The sequence below is a fragment of the Triturus cristatus genome, chromosome 3_2 (assembly GCF_964204655.1).
Source record: "Triturus cristatus chromosome 3_2, aTriCri1.1, whole genome shotgun sequence".
Taxonomy (NCBI): domain Eukaryota; kingdom Metazoa; phylum Chordata; class Amphibia; order Caudata; family Salamandridae; genus Triturus; species Triturus cristatus.
The window spans coordinates 183,405,230-183,422,786 of NC_140584.1; the positions used below are offsets into that span (position 1 = coordinate 183,405,230).

At 44.2% G+C, this 17,557-nt stretch overlaps 1 protein-coding gene across 2 annotated transcripts in view; it reads left to right on the forward strand.

Moving 5' to 3' along the window:
- The window catches only part of LOC146856979 (5-hydroxytryptamine receptor 5A-like), a 340,013-nt gene extending 322,967 nt beyond the window's left edge, over positions 1-17,046 (forward strand). Inside the window, exon 2 of one of the 2 annotated variants that reach the window (XR_014979839.1) lies at positions 16,396-16,533. Coding sequence is in view for 1 of the 2 variants with exons in the window: in XM_085647461.1 (XP_085503587.1) it covers positions 16,396-16,728 (333 nt within the window). In the remaining variant the exon portion in view is untranslated. Of the gene's footprint in view, positions 1-16,395 lie in introns of both variants that reach the window. The other variant, XM_085647461.1, reaches the window with a different exon arrangement.
- The last annotated feature ends 511 nt before the right edge of the window (positions 17,047-17,557 follow it).

A 17,557-nucleotide genomic window follows, 5' to 3' on the forward strand; every position in this document is an offset into this window, starting at 1 on the left:
TGGAGGGGTGTTCCATACTACTCTAATTAAAGGCCCCACAATTCCAGTATTCTCGAAGAGCTGTCGCATAATGAATTCACAAAACAACGTACCCCTTAACAAGGCTGTGCCCATTCACCTGCTGCTTCAAAAACAAGAACATGCTCAAGAAACTGTAAACGCACCGTTCCGTTATCATCACAGTGTGGATAGCACACCTGGCTGCCACTATTCAATAGGCACAGCTTATTCAAACATGCAAGGCAAACACCCACAATAGAGAGCCAAGCAAACTGCTGCCTCTTGTTTACACTGAACATCTGCAAAGGAAATAAATTGTGTCATATATAGGACAGACGTGTATGTCGGGGCAATGAACAGCTTCTCACCCTTAGCCGAAGGGATTTTCTAGGGAAGTTATTTACAAAAAAGTATTTTTACGAACTTCCCTGGAAGATCGGACCATAATGCTAGCAGCATATCTGTCTTTCATAAAGCAGCAGGGACCGTACTATGAACAGGTGTACAGGCTCATCGCAGAGCTCAGCGCCTGTTTTAAGTGTTTGCACTGTCTAAAGTGCTTACGTGTAACTCAGATTTGTTTCCTATGCATGATCTCCATATTGTACAGCTTAGAAACAGAGAGAGACAGTCACTTCTCATTTTACTGTCTTGCACTGCCTGCAGCTAACCCGTTAACTCGAAGATTCTGAGTTACATTAACTCTGCGTCCTCCAGTCCCTTTCCCATTGCTTACTAATGCTTGACATGGGGATCATTCTCACAAGAGGAGGCATGCAATCTCTCACGGCAGCGTGTCCTCTTCATCCTCTCCCCGAAGCATGGCAGGGAAGGAGATGATGATCGCCTTCGCATTAGAGAGACTTTATTCGAATTAAATGTGGCCATGGCTCCTGCCAGGCTCGGTGTAGGAGACAGTTGTGCATACGTTCCCTCTGGTTCAGACGAGGACCTGCCTGCTTCTGTGGAGGAACAACATGGGAAGTATATTGGAAAAGACCTACTTCCTGAGCTCCTAACCCATCTTAATCGCATAATGGGTTTTCAGGATGACAACCCCCTGAGACCTCTTCTTCGGGTCTCTTGAGACAATTCCAGCAGTCATCACAATTAGATTTTGCGGTGCATCCTGACATTATGGAGTCTTGCGTAGGGAATGGAAGGATCCTGATAGGATTATGATGCCTCGCTTCATGTCTAAACTATATCTGATTACTGACATGCAAATGGTTCTGCCAGAATCAATTCCTATTGATTCCTTTGTGGTGAGTCTGGTGGGATGCACTTCTCTAACAGAGGAGTCTTTGATAAAAGACCAGACAAACAAGAAGGTGGATTCTTCTTTGAAGAAGATTTACGTGGGTGCCGTTCTGGCTCTGAGGGTTGGTATCCACAGTTCGTATGTCTCCCAGTTGTTGATTTCTGACCTTAAACTGCTCTTCAAGGCTGTGGGAGATGGTACTGAGTGTTTGTTTTTGCTAGAGTGGATTGAGAGGCAGGTGGAGTTCATGTCGGACATTTTATTTGATGTGGTCAGGGCCTCAGTACTGTCTACTGGGGCTTCAATTGCAGCTCGTTTCAACCTTGTTCTGAAAGATTGGTGCACAGACTCTGGCCAAAAATCTTGTGCTCTGCGATTTCCTTTTGAAGGATCCCATCTGTTTCGGTGAAGGGCTGGAATCTAAGCTGCAGAAGCTTTCTAAGTAGAAGAAACACTCCTCTTAATTGAAACAACTATTTTTTTCCCATCTGACAAAGTCTTTCTCCGTGCTTTAGCCATCCCGACACACGTTTCCAGTTCTGCAGCGATGGGTTTGACCCAGGAAATAGCAGGATGAGAAACCGAAGTCTCCAAACAATCAGTGTTCCTGACTATCTCAGTGATGGCCTGCCTTATGTGGTTGGAGGCAGGCTCCAGTTTTTTCTACTGGTGTGGATCAGGTCTACTTCAGACTCTTGGGTGCTTCAGATAAACCGTTCATGCCACCAACAGAGTCCATGTCTCTTTCTCAGGACTCAGGACTCCAACCTACTCCTTGGCCATCTCACAAGGACAAGAAGCTGGCGCTGCAGGAGGGTGTGGCAGCCCTTTTGCAGAAGGAGGCTGTTTCAGAGGTTCTCCTGTTGTCCATAGGTCAGGGTTTCTTCATCTTTCTAGTCCAGGATGCCACGTGGGGGGTTCTGTGTGGTGCTGGACTTCAAGCGCCTGAATAAGTTCATCCAGTGCATTCCTTTGAAGATGGAAACATTTTAGAGAATTATTCTTCGACACAGAGCCACACCGTACCCTAGCCTACAGACTCCACAATGCAGGAATCCGGGACACAGCCCTTGGCTAGATTCGCTCATTCCTCTCCGGCAGAACGCAATGGGTCAGACACGCTCCCTTCATCTCGGAGCCCACGCCAACCACCTGCGGAGTCCCCCAAGGATCCCCCATCAACCCCACTGTGTTAAACTTCTACATGGCCCCTCTTGCTTCCATAGTCAGATTACACGGATTCAACATCATTTCATACGCAGACAACTCACAACTCATCCTCTCAATATCCAACAAACCCAACATCTCGAAACACAACTTTCAAGAAGGAATGGAAGCAGTCGCCAGGTGGATGAAGAACAGCTGCCTACAACTGAACACAGACAAAACTGAAGTCCTCATATTAGGCCCACATCCTGATGCTTGGAATGACACCTGGTGGCCCCAGCCCTCGGGAACCCACCCACACCCGTGGACCACACGCGCAATCTCAGAATCATCCGAGACTTCGAACTCAAAATGGACCGCCATATCAACGCCGTCACCTCGTCCTGTTTTCACACCCTCTGTCTCCTACGTAAAACCTTTAACTGGATCCCCCTCAAACACAAGAAAACCGTCACCCACGCCCTCATCAGCAGCAGACTGGACTACGGCAATACACCCTATTCCGGGATCAACAAGAACCTCACCCGCAAACTCCAAAACATCCAGAAGGCCGCCGCTAGACTAGTCCTTAACCTACTGTGCCATTGCCACATCACCCAATACATGTGGGCACCACACTGGCTCCCCGTCAAGAAGAGAATCACCTTCAAGCTTCTCACCCATGCCCACAAAGCCCGCCACAACACCGGCCTCACCTACATAAACCACTGCCTCTTCTTCCACGCACCCCAAAGATCCCTCCACTCAGCCCAGCTTTTCCTCGCCACGATACTGGTTCTGGTCTGGTCAAGAAGACCAGAACAGGAGGTCGTTCCTTCTCCTTCCTCGCGGCCAAGGCATGGAACACCCTTCCTCTCCACCTCCGCCAGACACCAACTCTCTCCAAGTTCCTGAAGGACCTCAAGACCTGGCTCTTCAATGAATAACCATGAGCGTCCGGCACCACACGTAACCTGATTGGCCAGGGAAGACCACTGAACCCTCTTGCCTCTGACAATACTCCGTGAGTGCCTAGGAGCTGCGCCCCCAAACCCACCCAGTGCCTTGCGGGTGAATATCTGCCCTTAACCAACCCTTGATTGATTGATTGATTCTGTTGGTCTGCAGGGGTCATTGGTTGGTCACCATGGACCTTCAAGATGCCTACTTCCATGTTCTGATCCACTCAGAGCACTGTCAGTATCTTCAGTTCTGTGTAAACAATGTGCATTACCAGTTCAATGTCCTACCCTTCGGACTGAAGTCTTCCCTTTGAGTTTTTACCAAGGTGGGGGCTCCTTTGGTGGCCTCTTTTTATCTCCAGGGGGTCCGCTTTATCTATGCCTGGACGGCTGGCTTCTTCATGCTCCAACTGAACAACAACTCTTGCAGATCCTGGATTCAGTACTACATCAGGTCCAGGAACACAGGTTAGTGTTGAGTTAGGTGAAATGTCAACTTCAGCCTGCTCAGGAGAGGCTCTTCCTCTGGGCATGTTTCAGGACAGACTTGAACAGAGTATTCTTCCAGGAGAAGAGAGCCAAAACAATGAGATGTCTGGTATACCAGCTTTGCTGAGTCAGTCCCTGTCTTTTCATCAATTGCTATTCCTTCAGGGGCACATGCCGGCCTCTGTATTTACTGTCCCTTGGGCCAGGGTCCACCTTCTCCCCCTTTGCATTCATCTTCATGCCTTCTGGGCCCAGAACTTGGAGGACTTTGACATTCGGGTTCCCTTATCTCCAGCCTTAAAGAAGGAATGGCCATGGTGGGTGCTGCCAGATTCCTTGACCGGGGGATTGAGCTTCAGCCAAAAAAACCCTTGGTTCTAACATGAGATGCCTGCTCCTTCGGGTGGGAGCTACTTTGGGTCCATCTTCAGTTCAGGCTTGTTGGTCGCCGGTGGAGAGCAGGAGGTCTTTCAACCGGACATAATTGATGGCAGTCAGAAGGGCTATGCTGCATTTCCAGGTCATGCTTTTGGAGCAGCATGTGATGGTCAGGTCAGACAATATGGAGACAGTGGCCTATATGAACAACCAGAGAGGTAAAAGAATCTGTTGGCCAGGCAATTGATGGGTTGGGCAGAGGTCAGGCTTCTGTCTATTTTGGATGTCCACATCAAGGGGGTGGACAATGTGGTTGCAGACTTTCTCAGTCTCATTTTTCCTCCCTCTCAGGAGTTGTCGTGGAAGTGTCCATATTCCTGGAGATCTGTCAGCTCCTTGGGCTCCTTTTTCTGGATTTGTTTGCCTCCCGGGGCAATGCCCAGCCTTGGAGATTTAACATAAGGGCCAGCGGGAGGGAGTCTGGGGATGGATGCTCTTCAGATTCCCTGGCTCAACCAGATCCTTTATGCTGTTCCGCTTTCCTCTGATTCCCAGGTTACTGTCCAGGCTCCAGCGGGAGGACAGGGTGATGATCCTTGTGGTTCCCTTTTGGCCCAGGAGGTCATGGTTCCCGATTCTCAGGTCCTTGGCTCTTCAGCATCCATGGTTTCTTCTTCTTCTTTGCCCCTCTCCTCTCTGGTTCTCATCCAGAGTCCTCTCCCAGAAGCTGCAAGTATCAATGTGGTCGGTTGAGACTAGGGGGTGGTTAACACAAGCATTGTCAGGCCAGTTGGCTGTGGCTGTTCAAAATTCCTGCCATCCTTCTATTTTGTCTTCTTATGGATGTCATTGGGCTAACTTTCAGTCTTGGTGTGAGACTCATTTGGTTTCTCCAGTTGCCTGTTCTCTTCCAGAGATGTTGTGCTTTCTTTGGGATGGGCATGAGAAGAGTTTGGTTTTCTCTATCTTGCTGGCCCTCTGGGTTTTTCGGGCTCCATTGGGTAATCTGGCAGATTCTGAGGCCTCTGTGTCCCAGTTGTTGAAAGGTTTTTCTCATGCTTGTTCTTTGATTGAAACACTTTTTTCTTTGTGGGATTTTACATTGGTGCTCAGGGCTTTGACCTTGGATTATTTTGAGCCTCTGAGGTAGTCTGATATTAAGGGGCCCATTAGCATAGCGGGCGGATCAGCACCGCCCGACCGGCGGTGGCGATCCGCCCACCAACACACCCCACCGGACGGCCTTTTACCCCCACCACATTAGCATGACAGGGGGTACTGCGGCGGACGGAAAGACCGTCCACTGCTTTTTCGCCTGTAGGCAATCGTCCCGATTTCCTACCAGACAGAAAAGGCCCATAATATGCGGTTTTTGCTTCGGAGGCCCCTTGTGAGCCCCCAGGGGGGGGGGGTGGGGAGCTGCATTTGGGGGGTACCTATGGTACCCCCCAACATTGGCATGGACAAGGTGGCAGGCACCGCGTGGTGCCTGTCACCTTGTACATGCCAAAGCACAACATGCATATACTGCATTGTGGCGGGTACTGCTTACAGCACCGCCCGCCGCAATGCAATATATGCGGGATGCCACCATGGCGGTGGCATCCTAATTGCCATGGCGGGACCGCCGCACCTGTGGCAGTCGGTCCCATGTACCGTTACGGTGTCTGCCCGCCATCTTAATGGAGCCCTAAGTTTGTAACCCTGAAGGTTGTTTTATCTCGTGGCTATCACTTCGGCCAGGAGGATTTGTGAGTTGGCTGTTCTTATGACTAGGTAGCCTGTTCTCTCTTTTTTCGAGGATGGGTTGTGCTTAGGTTGAATCTTTCTTTTGTACCTAAGGTCGCTTCTTCTTTCCACTGGAATCAGGAGGCAGTGTTGCCAGCTCTGTTAGAGGTTTCTGAGGCTTCTCAGAAGTTGGGGTGGCATCTTTTGGTTGTGAAGAGAGCTTTGCAGGTCTATCTGGATAAGACTTTCTCCTTTCGGAAATTTGATTCTCTTTTTGGGGTCTTTTCATAGGGGTGAGAAGGCTTCTCTGGTTTCCATTAGCAGATCAAGCAGGCCATTTTTCAGCTTACTCTGGGCCTGATTCACAGAACTAACTTAAGACAAAATCCTAAACTTACTACTTTTGGTATTCACAGAAGTTAGGATTTTGTCTTAAGTTTGTCTTAAGACAAACTTAAGACAGACTTAAGACAGACTTAAGACAGACTTAAGACAAACTTAAGACAGACTTAAGACAGACTTAAGACAGACTTAAGACAGACTTAAGACAAACTTAAGACAGACTTAAGACAGGATTGTGTCTTAAGTTTGTCGTAAGTCTGTCTTAAGTCTGTCTTAAGACAAACTTAAGACATAATCCTAACTTCTGTGAATACCAAAAGTAGTAAGTTTAGGATTTTGTCTTAAGTTAGTTCTGTGAATTGGCCCCTCTGTATCTGGGGTTCCCCTCCCCCTCGTGTGGTGTGCAAAGACTAGGAGTCTTTCCTCTTCTTGGGCTGATACAAAGGCGGTGTCCATTGCTGAAATTTGACAAGCTGCTACCTGGTCTGTTCTGAATACTTTTGTACACCTTTATCGCTTGCAGAATGTTATGCATAGGAATTTTGGGCTTGGTGTGTTTGATTCCGCCTTGTCCTAATTTCTTTTCTGTTTGCGCTTTTTCTCTTGATTAAACCTTTTTGTGTTTGCAGTATTTTGGTCTATTGGTGTCCTTTTTGTTTAGGCGTCTACTGTCTGCAGTTCTGGCTAAGACACTTTGGTATTCCTCATTAGTAAGGAATGGAACGGGGACTGGAGGATGTAGAGGTAATTCCTGGATTCCTTACCAGTAATCTTCATTACTCCTAGTCCGGAAGTCCCAAACCCATTCCTTACAACACTCCTGATTACTGATACCTTCAGACGTTGAGGCTTTGCTTGTTATTTCAGGAGGAATGCTGTGAAGGGTATACCCTTATAGGCTATGCTCCTCTAGGAGAGGGTCACCCTGCAGCATTTCCTGTTATTTGTTCCGTCTCTAGAGGTGTAACACCCCATGAGTAAAGAATGGGACGGGGACTTCCGGACTAGGAGTAATGAAGATTACAGGTAAGTATCCCAGGCATGTACACATCTTAGACAATGCGAACACATAAGAATATGGGGCTTGCCATTTGCGCCACCTGTGCGTCACTTTTTTTTTTTTTAAGTTTGAGTTTATTGAGGCCAGCAAAATAATACAATACACAATCAAAATACGTTAAGAAAACATAAGTAACTATGGTACATACAATAAAGGGTAAGTAAGCATACTGGTGACAATAAGCACTATATCCTAGAGGAAGAAAAAAGGGGGAAAAGGGGGAGAAATGGGAAGAAGGAAGGCAGCATAAATATCATTGGAAAGAGTTCAGAACGAGCATTGCATGAAACTAAAAATCTCTAAAAAGTATATATTGTATACAACTACGTAAATATAATATATGAAACAGCATTAGATTGTTCATGAAAAAGACAACGAAACAAAATCAGGGTGGTTTACGAACATCGTCCGACGTTCTCATAGTAGTAGAAAGTGACACATGTGAAGAAGCGGCATCAGATAAATAAGCAGTAAGAGGAAGCCATAACAGATCTCTTTTAATAGCTAAAGATATCGGGGTAACATAGTTGGTATCAAGCCTATGATGAAAACAAAGGGCGTTCCACCAGGCTCTGTAAGTAACTTTATCCGCATGTTTCCAGTTTGAAGTAATTAAGTGTGGGGCTATAGCAATCATTAGATCTACTAGATGAAAATGTGATGGGGACTGAGGCCAAGAAGGGAACAAGGAGCCTAGAAAAATATTTGAGAGGGAAAAGGAAACCTCAGTGTTAAATACTTTATTGATTTGAGACCAAACTAAGTGCCAAAATGTAATAATATTGGGATATTCAAAAAGCATGTGCTTTAAATCAGCCTTTAAGCTGGACATGACCAGCATTGCGATGAGGTGTTAGAAGAGAAGGAAGCTAAGTTTGCGGGCGAGTATAATAAACATTGATATATAAAATAAAGAGTTTGAGTATCGTTGGCTGCCCGTGAAGTCTTGTGGATCTTTAACCATAATTTATCCCAAATAGAGATAGACCAGGATTGCAATATGTCCTTTTCCCAAGCCAATTCAGTTTCCGTCTTACATCGTGTCGAAAAAGATAAAAAACATTTGTAAAGGGAAGAGGCAGAAGGGGAGGCGTTTAATAATGGAAATAATGTAGAACATGGCATAGGTAAAGTCGGAGAAGGTGGAAGAAGTAAGAGATATTGACGTAGAGAGGGGAGTAGAAGGTCATACTGTTTCTTAAAAGAAGTAGGAAGAGCAAAGGTAGATTTAAGGGCTGAAAAGGATAAGGGTTTATTATCAGCCAAGAGCTGAGAAATCCACATCAGTCCCTTAGAGTGCCATGCTTTCCAATAGAGAGTACGATTTTTAATGCGTAATAATTTATTGTGCCAGATGGGTTGTTGAGAAAGTGAACTAAGGGAAGAATAGGAAGATGGTAGGAGAGGAGTTAAAAGTTTATGGGTGTAAGAAACAACAGAATGACGCAAAGAAGAGTTACGTGCAGAGAGAGCAAGGGACTATAGAAAGGTGAAAGGAGAAGTGAAAAACTTCTCAATGCGGAGCCAAAGCGGAGGATAAGTAGGAGAATCAGAAGAGAGCCAAGAGGCTTGTTTTAGAGAAAACACGTAATGATAAGATTGAAAATCAGGGAATTTAAGCCCACCATTTGATTTATCTTTTTTAAGGGTAGATAAAGCTATTCAAGGAGGTTTACCCTTCCAGAGAAATTTTAATAAAATGCGGTCTAGTCTCTTAAAATAATAGCCAGGGATATGCACAGGAATCATTGAAAGAGAGTACAAAATAATGGGAGCAAGCATCATCTTAATAGAGTCTAATCTATCCCACCAAGAGAGGAAAAGAGGTTGCCATTAGTAAGCGAGTCATTTAGCTTCTTAGTTATATAGTCAAAATTTTGTTTTAAAGTTTCCGAAATAGTTGGGGAGAACCATAATCCTAAATATTTCAATTTGGATGATTGCCAGGAGAAGCCAGTATGAACAAAATAGTGTTTGAGACACAAAACATTAAGGGGCAAGACTTCACATTTATCTCGATTTAGGCGATATCCTGACAATTTTGAAAACGAATCAACCTGAGAGAAAAAAGGGGGAAGAGAAGCGGCCGGATTGGAACAGTATAAGAGAATGTCGTCTGCATAAACAGACATTTTGACTTGGTGAGAACACAAGTGGAATCCCGTAATTTGAGAATCCTGCCTAATTTTGGTGAGGAAAGGCTCCAATGCAACTACAATTAGAAGAGGGGATAGGGGACAACCCTGACGTACTCCTCCAGAAAGAGAGAAATAATCAGATACTTTGCCATTAGCAAAAATAGATGCTCTGGGACCAGAATAAAAAAGAGAAACAAAGAAATTAATTTAGAAGGAAACCCTATCCACTTAAGAGCATGGAACATAAAGTCCCAACCAATCCTATCAAAAGCCTTTTCAGCGTCTAAAGCTATGGCAGCAAGCGGATAATATAAGGAAGAGGCTTTACTAAGAATATTGAAAAAGACCCTGGAATTATCAGACGACAAACGACCCTTTAAAAAACCCGATTGTTCCGAACCAAGAAGTTCAGGTAAGACTGGGTCAATACGATGTGCAAGAATCTTAGCAAAAATCTTGTAGTCCGTATTTACTAAAGATATGGGGCGATCATTTTTACAGAAAGAAGGGTCCTTGCCTTCTTTAGGAATTAAGCAAATCATAGCATCTTGGAAGGTGCCCTGAGATGCTCCAGTCTCAATAAAGGAGGTGAAGAGAAGAAGAAGTTGAGGGAGAAGAAGTTTCGAAAAATGCTCATAAAATTCAATGGTAAATCCGTCAGGCCCAGGGATTTTTCCTCGCCTTAAGACTGATACAGCAGTGGGAATTTCTGTCAATGTAATATCTAGTTGTAGTAAGTCAAAATCAATGTGTTGCGAGGGGGGGGGGACTGATAGATTGAAAATACGAAGATAAGTGAGTCTCAGGAGTATAAAGATTTTTATAAAATGAGACAAATTCATTTAAAATATCTTCATCTTTAAGAAAAACGTCACCATTAGAATTAGTCAGAGAATCTATCCTAACTCTATCCCGACGAGTTTTTAGATAATTAGCCAGTAATTTCCCCATTTTATTTTGACCACCGTAGTAACGAGCACTACTTTTCAAAAGATAAGAAGATGCCGCTTCGGTGGATAACTTATTAAAGGTAATTTTAGCAGAAACAAGATCTTTCAAAGAAGTTTCAGAATATGAATGATAATAAGCGTATTCCAACTTTTTGATTTGGGCAAGCAATTGAGCCGAGTGTTTCTCAAAGGTTCTTTTCTTCCGAGAGACAAAATTAATAATGAAACCTCTGCCAGCTGCCTTGAAAGAATCCCAAATCATCGCAGGAGAGGAATCGGGAGTTGTGTCTATGGCGAAGAATTCCGAAGCAAACAAACTGAATTGGCTGGAAAAGTTAGAATCCAAAAGTAATGAGTTATTAAAACGCCAACCTCCAGCAGACGGGGTTTACTCAAAAAGAGGTAGTCAATACGAGATTGTGATTTGTGAGTGGGGAGAAAAAGCTGTATTCTCGAAGATCAGGATGACATAATCTCCAGACGTCAACTAAAGATTTTTGATGAATGGTGGAGGTAAATTGTAAGTGCATTCTGTTAGGTACAAATCTAACTGGGGAGTTCCTATCCAAAACGGGATCACAAATTTGATTACAATCACCACCAAAAACAATATAATCGTCCTCAAGAGAGAGTAATTTATCAGAAATCTGTAACCAAAAAACATTGTCAACTGAGACTGGAGCATAAACATTAAAAAAGACCAACGGTATCTTATCAATAAGTAACTTAACAATTACCCAACGACCCTCAGAGTCAGTTTCTTGAGAAGTCACCTAAACATTAAACTTTTTATGAGAAAGAATGGGAACCCCATTCTTCTTACCTAGAGCAGGAGAAAAGAAGACATGGCCCACCCAACATCTCTTTAGTTTGGACACTTCAGCCTCAGATAGGTGGGTTTCTTGAAGAAAAGCAACATCAGTTTTTAATCTAGCCAAATGGGATAAAACTCGTTGTCTTTTAATAGGATTATTCAATCCTTTAATGTTCCATGTAGTAACTCTGAACTTGATTGGATAAGGTTAAAATCAAAAAACCATGAACATACAATGCAATAAACAATTATGAAATGGAAAGGAGTAAATAAACGAGAACTCAGAAGCATAGTAACAGAAGGGAGAAAAAGGAGAAAACAAAAGATAATTACTTTGAAAAACGCAATAGAGGAAAGTAACAATAAGCAAGGAGTATGAATTTGTGACTGACCGTAGAGAGGAGGGAGAGGAGAAAGAGAATAAAATGAGGAAAGCGCCGGGAAGAAAAAAGGAGGGGGAAAGAGAGATAAGAAAAAGAGGAGGAGAAAAACAATAAGAAAAAACAGCAAAAAAGGGATAAAAAGAAAGAGTGAACAGGAGACATACTTACATGAAGAAGATCCAAGGATTCGAGGGGGAAGGGGTGGGGCCACACGAGACAGACAGCCCATCCAGGCTAACCAGACGGAGAAGGAAGGGCAGAATGCCAAAAATATATAGAATATCTACGGATGCGAAAGAGCAGAAAACATTAAAACTATTAACATAATGAATGATGAAAAATAGGAAACATAAAATAAAACGAAGCAATTAACATATGAGGTCTCAGATCAAAAATACATGACTGATAGAGCCAGGAAAAAACAACAGAAGCTAAACAAAGAACGACCATAAAAGGAGGCAACAAATAGAAACACCATAAGAAAGAACATCATAACATCAAGTAACATTTGAGGACATAGAACCCGAAGCCTCCATGGCTTCCGACTTGTGAAAATGTATGAAACTCTGTAATTGCTGCGGATCTTCATGGGATGTCGTCTTGTTATTAAACGTAACCTTGAATAGGCAGGGGTGAAAGAGTCCGTAGCGTGCACCCATGGTACGAAGAGTAGGTCTCATGTCAAGAAAGGCCTTATGCCTGGTAGCTGTACACTTGGCATAATCTTGAGCAAAAAACAATGTGGAGCCAGACCAGGTGATGCGCTTGGAGGATTTAGCTGCAGACAAAACATTTAGTAAATCTGTGTACTCCAAGAAGTACAAAATGACACCTCTCGGTCTCTGTGAAGATGAAGCGGTCGAGGGGGGATGACCCAACCTATGGGCTCGCTGGATGTTGAGAGCAGTTCCCTCTGGCATGTGAATAATCTTGGGTAGAAAAGATTTAAAGAAGGTGAGAGGGTCCGACCCCTCCACCAGACCATAAATGCGCAAATTGTTCCGCCTGTTGCGATTTTCAAGATCCTCGACTTGGTGCTGAAGAACAGATACCTGAGATTGGAGACGAGATACGTTGACATTAGTATCTTTAAAAGAAGACACACAACTTTCAACTGCAGTAATTCTCGTGTCAAGTTGAGACCAAGAGTCAGTAAGAACTTGTAGTTTAGTATTTGTTTCCTCCATAAAGGGACGAAGAGCCCTGATCTCTTCCAGCAATGTCTCCATGGAGACTGGCGAAGTCGCTTTAGGTGGAGAAGGCGGGTTTTGCTTTAAATGCTTGGTGACAGACTTTACAGGAGGTACCGGTGAGGGAGAGGGATCCATGTTTGTCACGAGGTCTGGCGATGATAACAAAGAATCCTCCAGTTTGGAAAAAGCAGTGAAAATCTCAGAGTTTTTAAGGAAGATATGCTTAGGAGTGGGTTGTTTAGAAAAAGTCCCTTTAATTCTACCCATGGAAAACAAGTCCAACACCCTAGCTGAGAGGAGCAAAGACGTGGCCTCAAACCATAATGTTAGGTCAGTATTACACTGAGATGTAAGAAGATAGCATCAATGAGGCAAAGCCACAAAATAAGATGTAAAAATATATCCATCAGATCCTCATGTCAGGAAAAATAAGGCAGTTCCATAAAAAACAAGTCCAATATCCTAAACGAGGTACTTGTAAGGACTAGTCATAGGCAAAAAGAAAACTGTCTCCATTGAGAAAAACAGCACTGGAAGATACTCTTGTGAGGCGCATACACAAAATGGCTGCAGACTCAGTGAAAGAATGCGTCACAAACTATACATCTTCTTCAAATTCCAGAAATGCAGCGAGGAATTTGTTAATAAGTGGTAAATAGATGAAAAATAGGACAACAGGAAAAAGCCAGAAACAACCAAAAACAGCAAAGTCCGCTTTTAAAGCATATTCTTTTCACTGACTGGCTCATAGATCACGTCAGGTGGAAAAACAAAATGGCGGCCGTTCCGAAAACGGGACCGTCAGGAGAGGAAAGAGATAAAATGCTGCTTACGGGAAGATGCAGGCACAGTAGAGCTCCATTTCAGCGCTCTGAGTATTCAGGAGACGGGTCCTCTCGCTGTAGCATCCGTGCACTCGCCATTACGCGAGAAAAAATCGGCGCTGCTCCCTCGATCCCGAGAGCGTCAAGGACGAGCCGCCATCTTCGCCGGGCGCTGACCAGGCCCCCCCTGTGCGTCACTTTTAATATGGGAAAAAGTGACGTACTGGAGGCGCAAGGTGCTTGTAAATAAATCCCTATGTGTTTGAATCTGTGCTGATCCAGCACACCTTTTAATGGTATGGCCCGAGGCACATACAGTACCATGGTAAAATTCAACTGGAGCGCTCTTGAGTTTTGCCGTCATTGAAATTATTGGTATCTAATTTAATAGCCTGTTGTTTTCAGAATGGAAATATGAAGTGCACATAATAATTTTTGATTCATGCCCTGTCTAATGATCTATGGTTACAAAATAAACATATATTTCAATTACTTCAAGTCTCCTTTATCTCTTCTATGGCAGTTAGACTTGGGTTTCCAGTTCAGGTTAGTCCATGCCTAATGCTTAATTTGTTCCCGTAGTTGCAGGTGGTTGGCACTGCCACTCATTTTTGGAGACTGGGAAATATATTGGACCATCAGACCCTGAACAATGGGGAGAGAAGGGTAGGAAAGAGAGGCAGAAGATGGAAGAGAACGGGCAGAAAACTGACAAACAGAGGAAGCAGGGACCGATACGAACCTCCAAGAAACATGCAAAGAGGGAGGAAGTGTGAGGTGGTAGAGGGAAGAAGCATGAGGAGGAATCAAGACTAGCCATCCTTGGAATTCAGCATCAACAGCATTTGGCTGCAACAGCGGCAGACTCCTAAGAAAAAGTTTGGGTCCTACACGCATTTGTTATTACAAAATTATGCTTTGAACGTACCTGACATTGTGGAAATCATACAGGGGCTTGGGACCAAAGATCATTGTTTCTGATGTGATAAGTTGAGAACTCGCCACGCCAAAGAGCTAAGATCAGACCATTAATGGAATGAAGCAAACAGAATAGGGAGCCTGAGGGGGGAAAACTTAGAGTGGGTCTGGTATAGAAGTTTGGGGCTGGTCAGTGGTACCTGCTGGCAGCGGGAACAGAGAGGGAAAATCTTCATCTAAAACATGAACTCTCGATGTCCAGTGTGGTGGAACAGGGAAAGGTGTTCGTCAAGGCGCCTCATCAGCATCGGCCCATGCAGAAAAGAGCGGTGGGCGGTGGGGTCGGGGGGATTTCGACAGACAACCACAAGGGAAAATTAAATAAATATTTAAGTTTTCGTCGTCTGTCGAAATCCCCCTATCTGGCCCCACCACTCCACCGCTCTTACCTGCACGGGCCGCTGCTGTGCCTCATGTTAGGGAGACCTGTGTGCAGATGTGCACCCTCTAGCAAAAAGCAGTAAATATGTGGTCTTTGGGCGTTCTACTGTTTGAAACTCTATATGTAACAGAGTAAGCAAGCCAAATGCAGGTGAAAGGGAATGGCCTGGGAATTTGGCCAACAGTATGGTTGAAGTTTTGAGGGCTGTCTTTACTTCTAATGTGCAAAGTACATTTGTTGTCTGGTAGATGACGAGCGACCCTATAATTCCAGTGTGGTGGGGGAAATGAAAAGGCACAGGGCATATGACAACATACAGGTGTGCTGTGATATGTCTAGGATATATTATTTATACAGAATTATATAGCGCATGTATAGATTCTCTTTACAGGGGACTATACATGTGATGCAAGGTCTTATATCAAAATACAGTGTTCTGGGGAGAAGCGTGGGTTGGCATGAAGAAGCGAGAGAACGGTGAAGATGAAAGGTTGGAAGGTGACAGATGGGAAGATGGGAAGGGTGAAGTGATCTAGGGGCCGGGGCAAGCCAGAAGGAGGGTGGAGACAAGATATGGGGTAGAGGAGGAGCTGGATAAAGAAGGGGTGTTGAGGTAGGGGTTAGAGTGGAAGCAGGTGGCAACGGGGTGAGGGATATAGCAGGAGCAGAGGCGGGGGTAGAGCAGGAACATAAATGAATGAACAGTGAAGGGAAAAAGGGAGGTAGAAATTGGTAAGTAAAGCTTGAACTCAGTATGATTTAACGTGAATAGGGTAACCTGGGCAATTTAGACAGCAATCACTCTGCGCAGGTGGCAACATCGTTAAACTGTGATGGAACAGACAGTTATGTCAATGTAATGTGTCTATTTCACACGCAATTATACTTAACAAATGCATTCACTCCATTTCTTTTATATAAAATCCTAAAGCTTGTATACCTGTACTGCACTGTCCTTTATTAGCAGCACCCCCACCTGGGTATCAGCTGCATACTATGTCACTATATTTCATTCTTATTGCTGCATTAATTCTTGTTTTTCCATCTGAGGCCCACATTACGAGTTTCTCGGCGTGGGGTGTGGTAAATCTGCACCCTAGTGTTAACAATACCAATGGTCCTTGACTCTGGTCGTGTTAAACAAACTCGGGCTCTGTGTAGAACCTTGAGAGTTCTCTGAAGAAGTTATTAACAGGGTCAATCCTTCATTCCAGGGCTGATTCCCCTGGTAATTGTGTCTTCTTTCTGTAACAGCCTTCTCGCAATTATGCGGGCATTCGTATTGAGGGCTGGAGTGCAGTTCTGAGAACAAAAGACGTGGACTGCAGCAGGTTTCTCTGATAATCTGTCTCTGCTTTTGTTTTCAGGTAAAGGAGGCTTCCCGTGAACCGCAGATGCTGTTTACCGGCCGCCACGCCACTATCACGTTCCAAACAGATGGGGAAACATGGCGGGAACAAAAAGAGAAAAAAGCCGCGCTAATGGTGGGGATTTTAATTGGAGTCTTTGTACTTTGCTGGATACCGTTCTTCATCACGGAACTAATAAGCCCCCTCTGCTCCTGCAACATCCCCCCTGTCTGGAAAAGCATCTTCCTCTGGCTAGGCTATTCAAATTCATTTTTCAATCCTCTCATTTATACGGCTTTCAACAAGAACTACAACAATGCCTTCAAGAGCCTTTTTGTCAGGCAGCGGTAAGGAAACAAAGCTGTTTTGGAACTCAAGAAGCTGCATTCCAACTCTCCTCTCAGTCTTTGCCCCTAAAGCAACTCTTAAGGCAGCAGTGGGCATCAGGGCTGCCGCCATTTTGTGGAGCGGGAAAGAAAATCATTGCATGTCCAGACAACTCAGTGTACTGCCATTGATGTTATCAGCAAGGCAGACCTCACTCTTTCAAGAGCGGTGGGGTTAGCAGAAAGTGAAGAGCAGACATTTCCTGGCAATGCACTAAAAGTATCTGCTATTAAACACTGTTGCCAATTATCTTGCAGTTGCGAGGACAATGTCAATGCTGCAAGACCCGGCCATTAATTATACTTGTTAAAAGAAAAATAAAGCTTGATACAGAATCGTAGCTTTGTCAGGAAATTATATAGATTCAAATATTCCTTGCCGCACAAATAGAGCATTCACATTTGTTAAGTCTCTACAACAGGACCCATTTCTTAGTTTTTATTTCAAAGTATGCCGCATCAATAGACTGTGCACTGCCTGATGTTTTTTTTATGCCTGCATGTTGATGTTTGACACCAGCTTGTAAACAAAGTACTTCAATGGCCGTCCCACTGTGACTGAATCAGTCAGAACACCCACAGTGATACACAAAGAGCAAAACATTTCCGGTGTTGTCAATGCCTCAGTGATTCATATTTAGCTACTTTGAATTACAATTTTTGGATGGGTGATTATTCATTTTATTTATGTTCGCTTGTTGTACATCTGAGTGAAGAGCTCTGTGTGCGGGAAAGGATCTGAGAGGTAAGGAGAAACACACTTTGAAGGATCAAGAGGGTAACTGAGGTTTTAT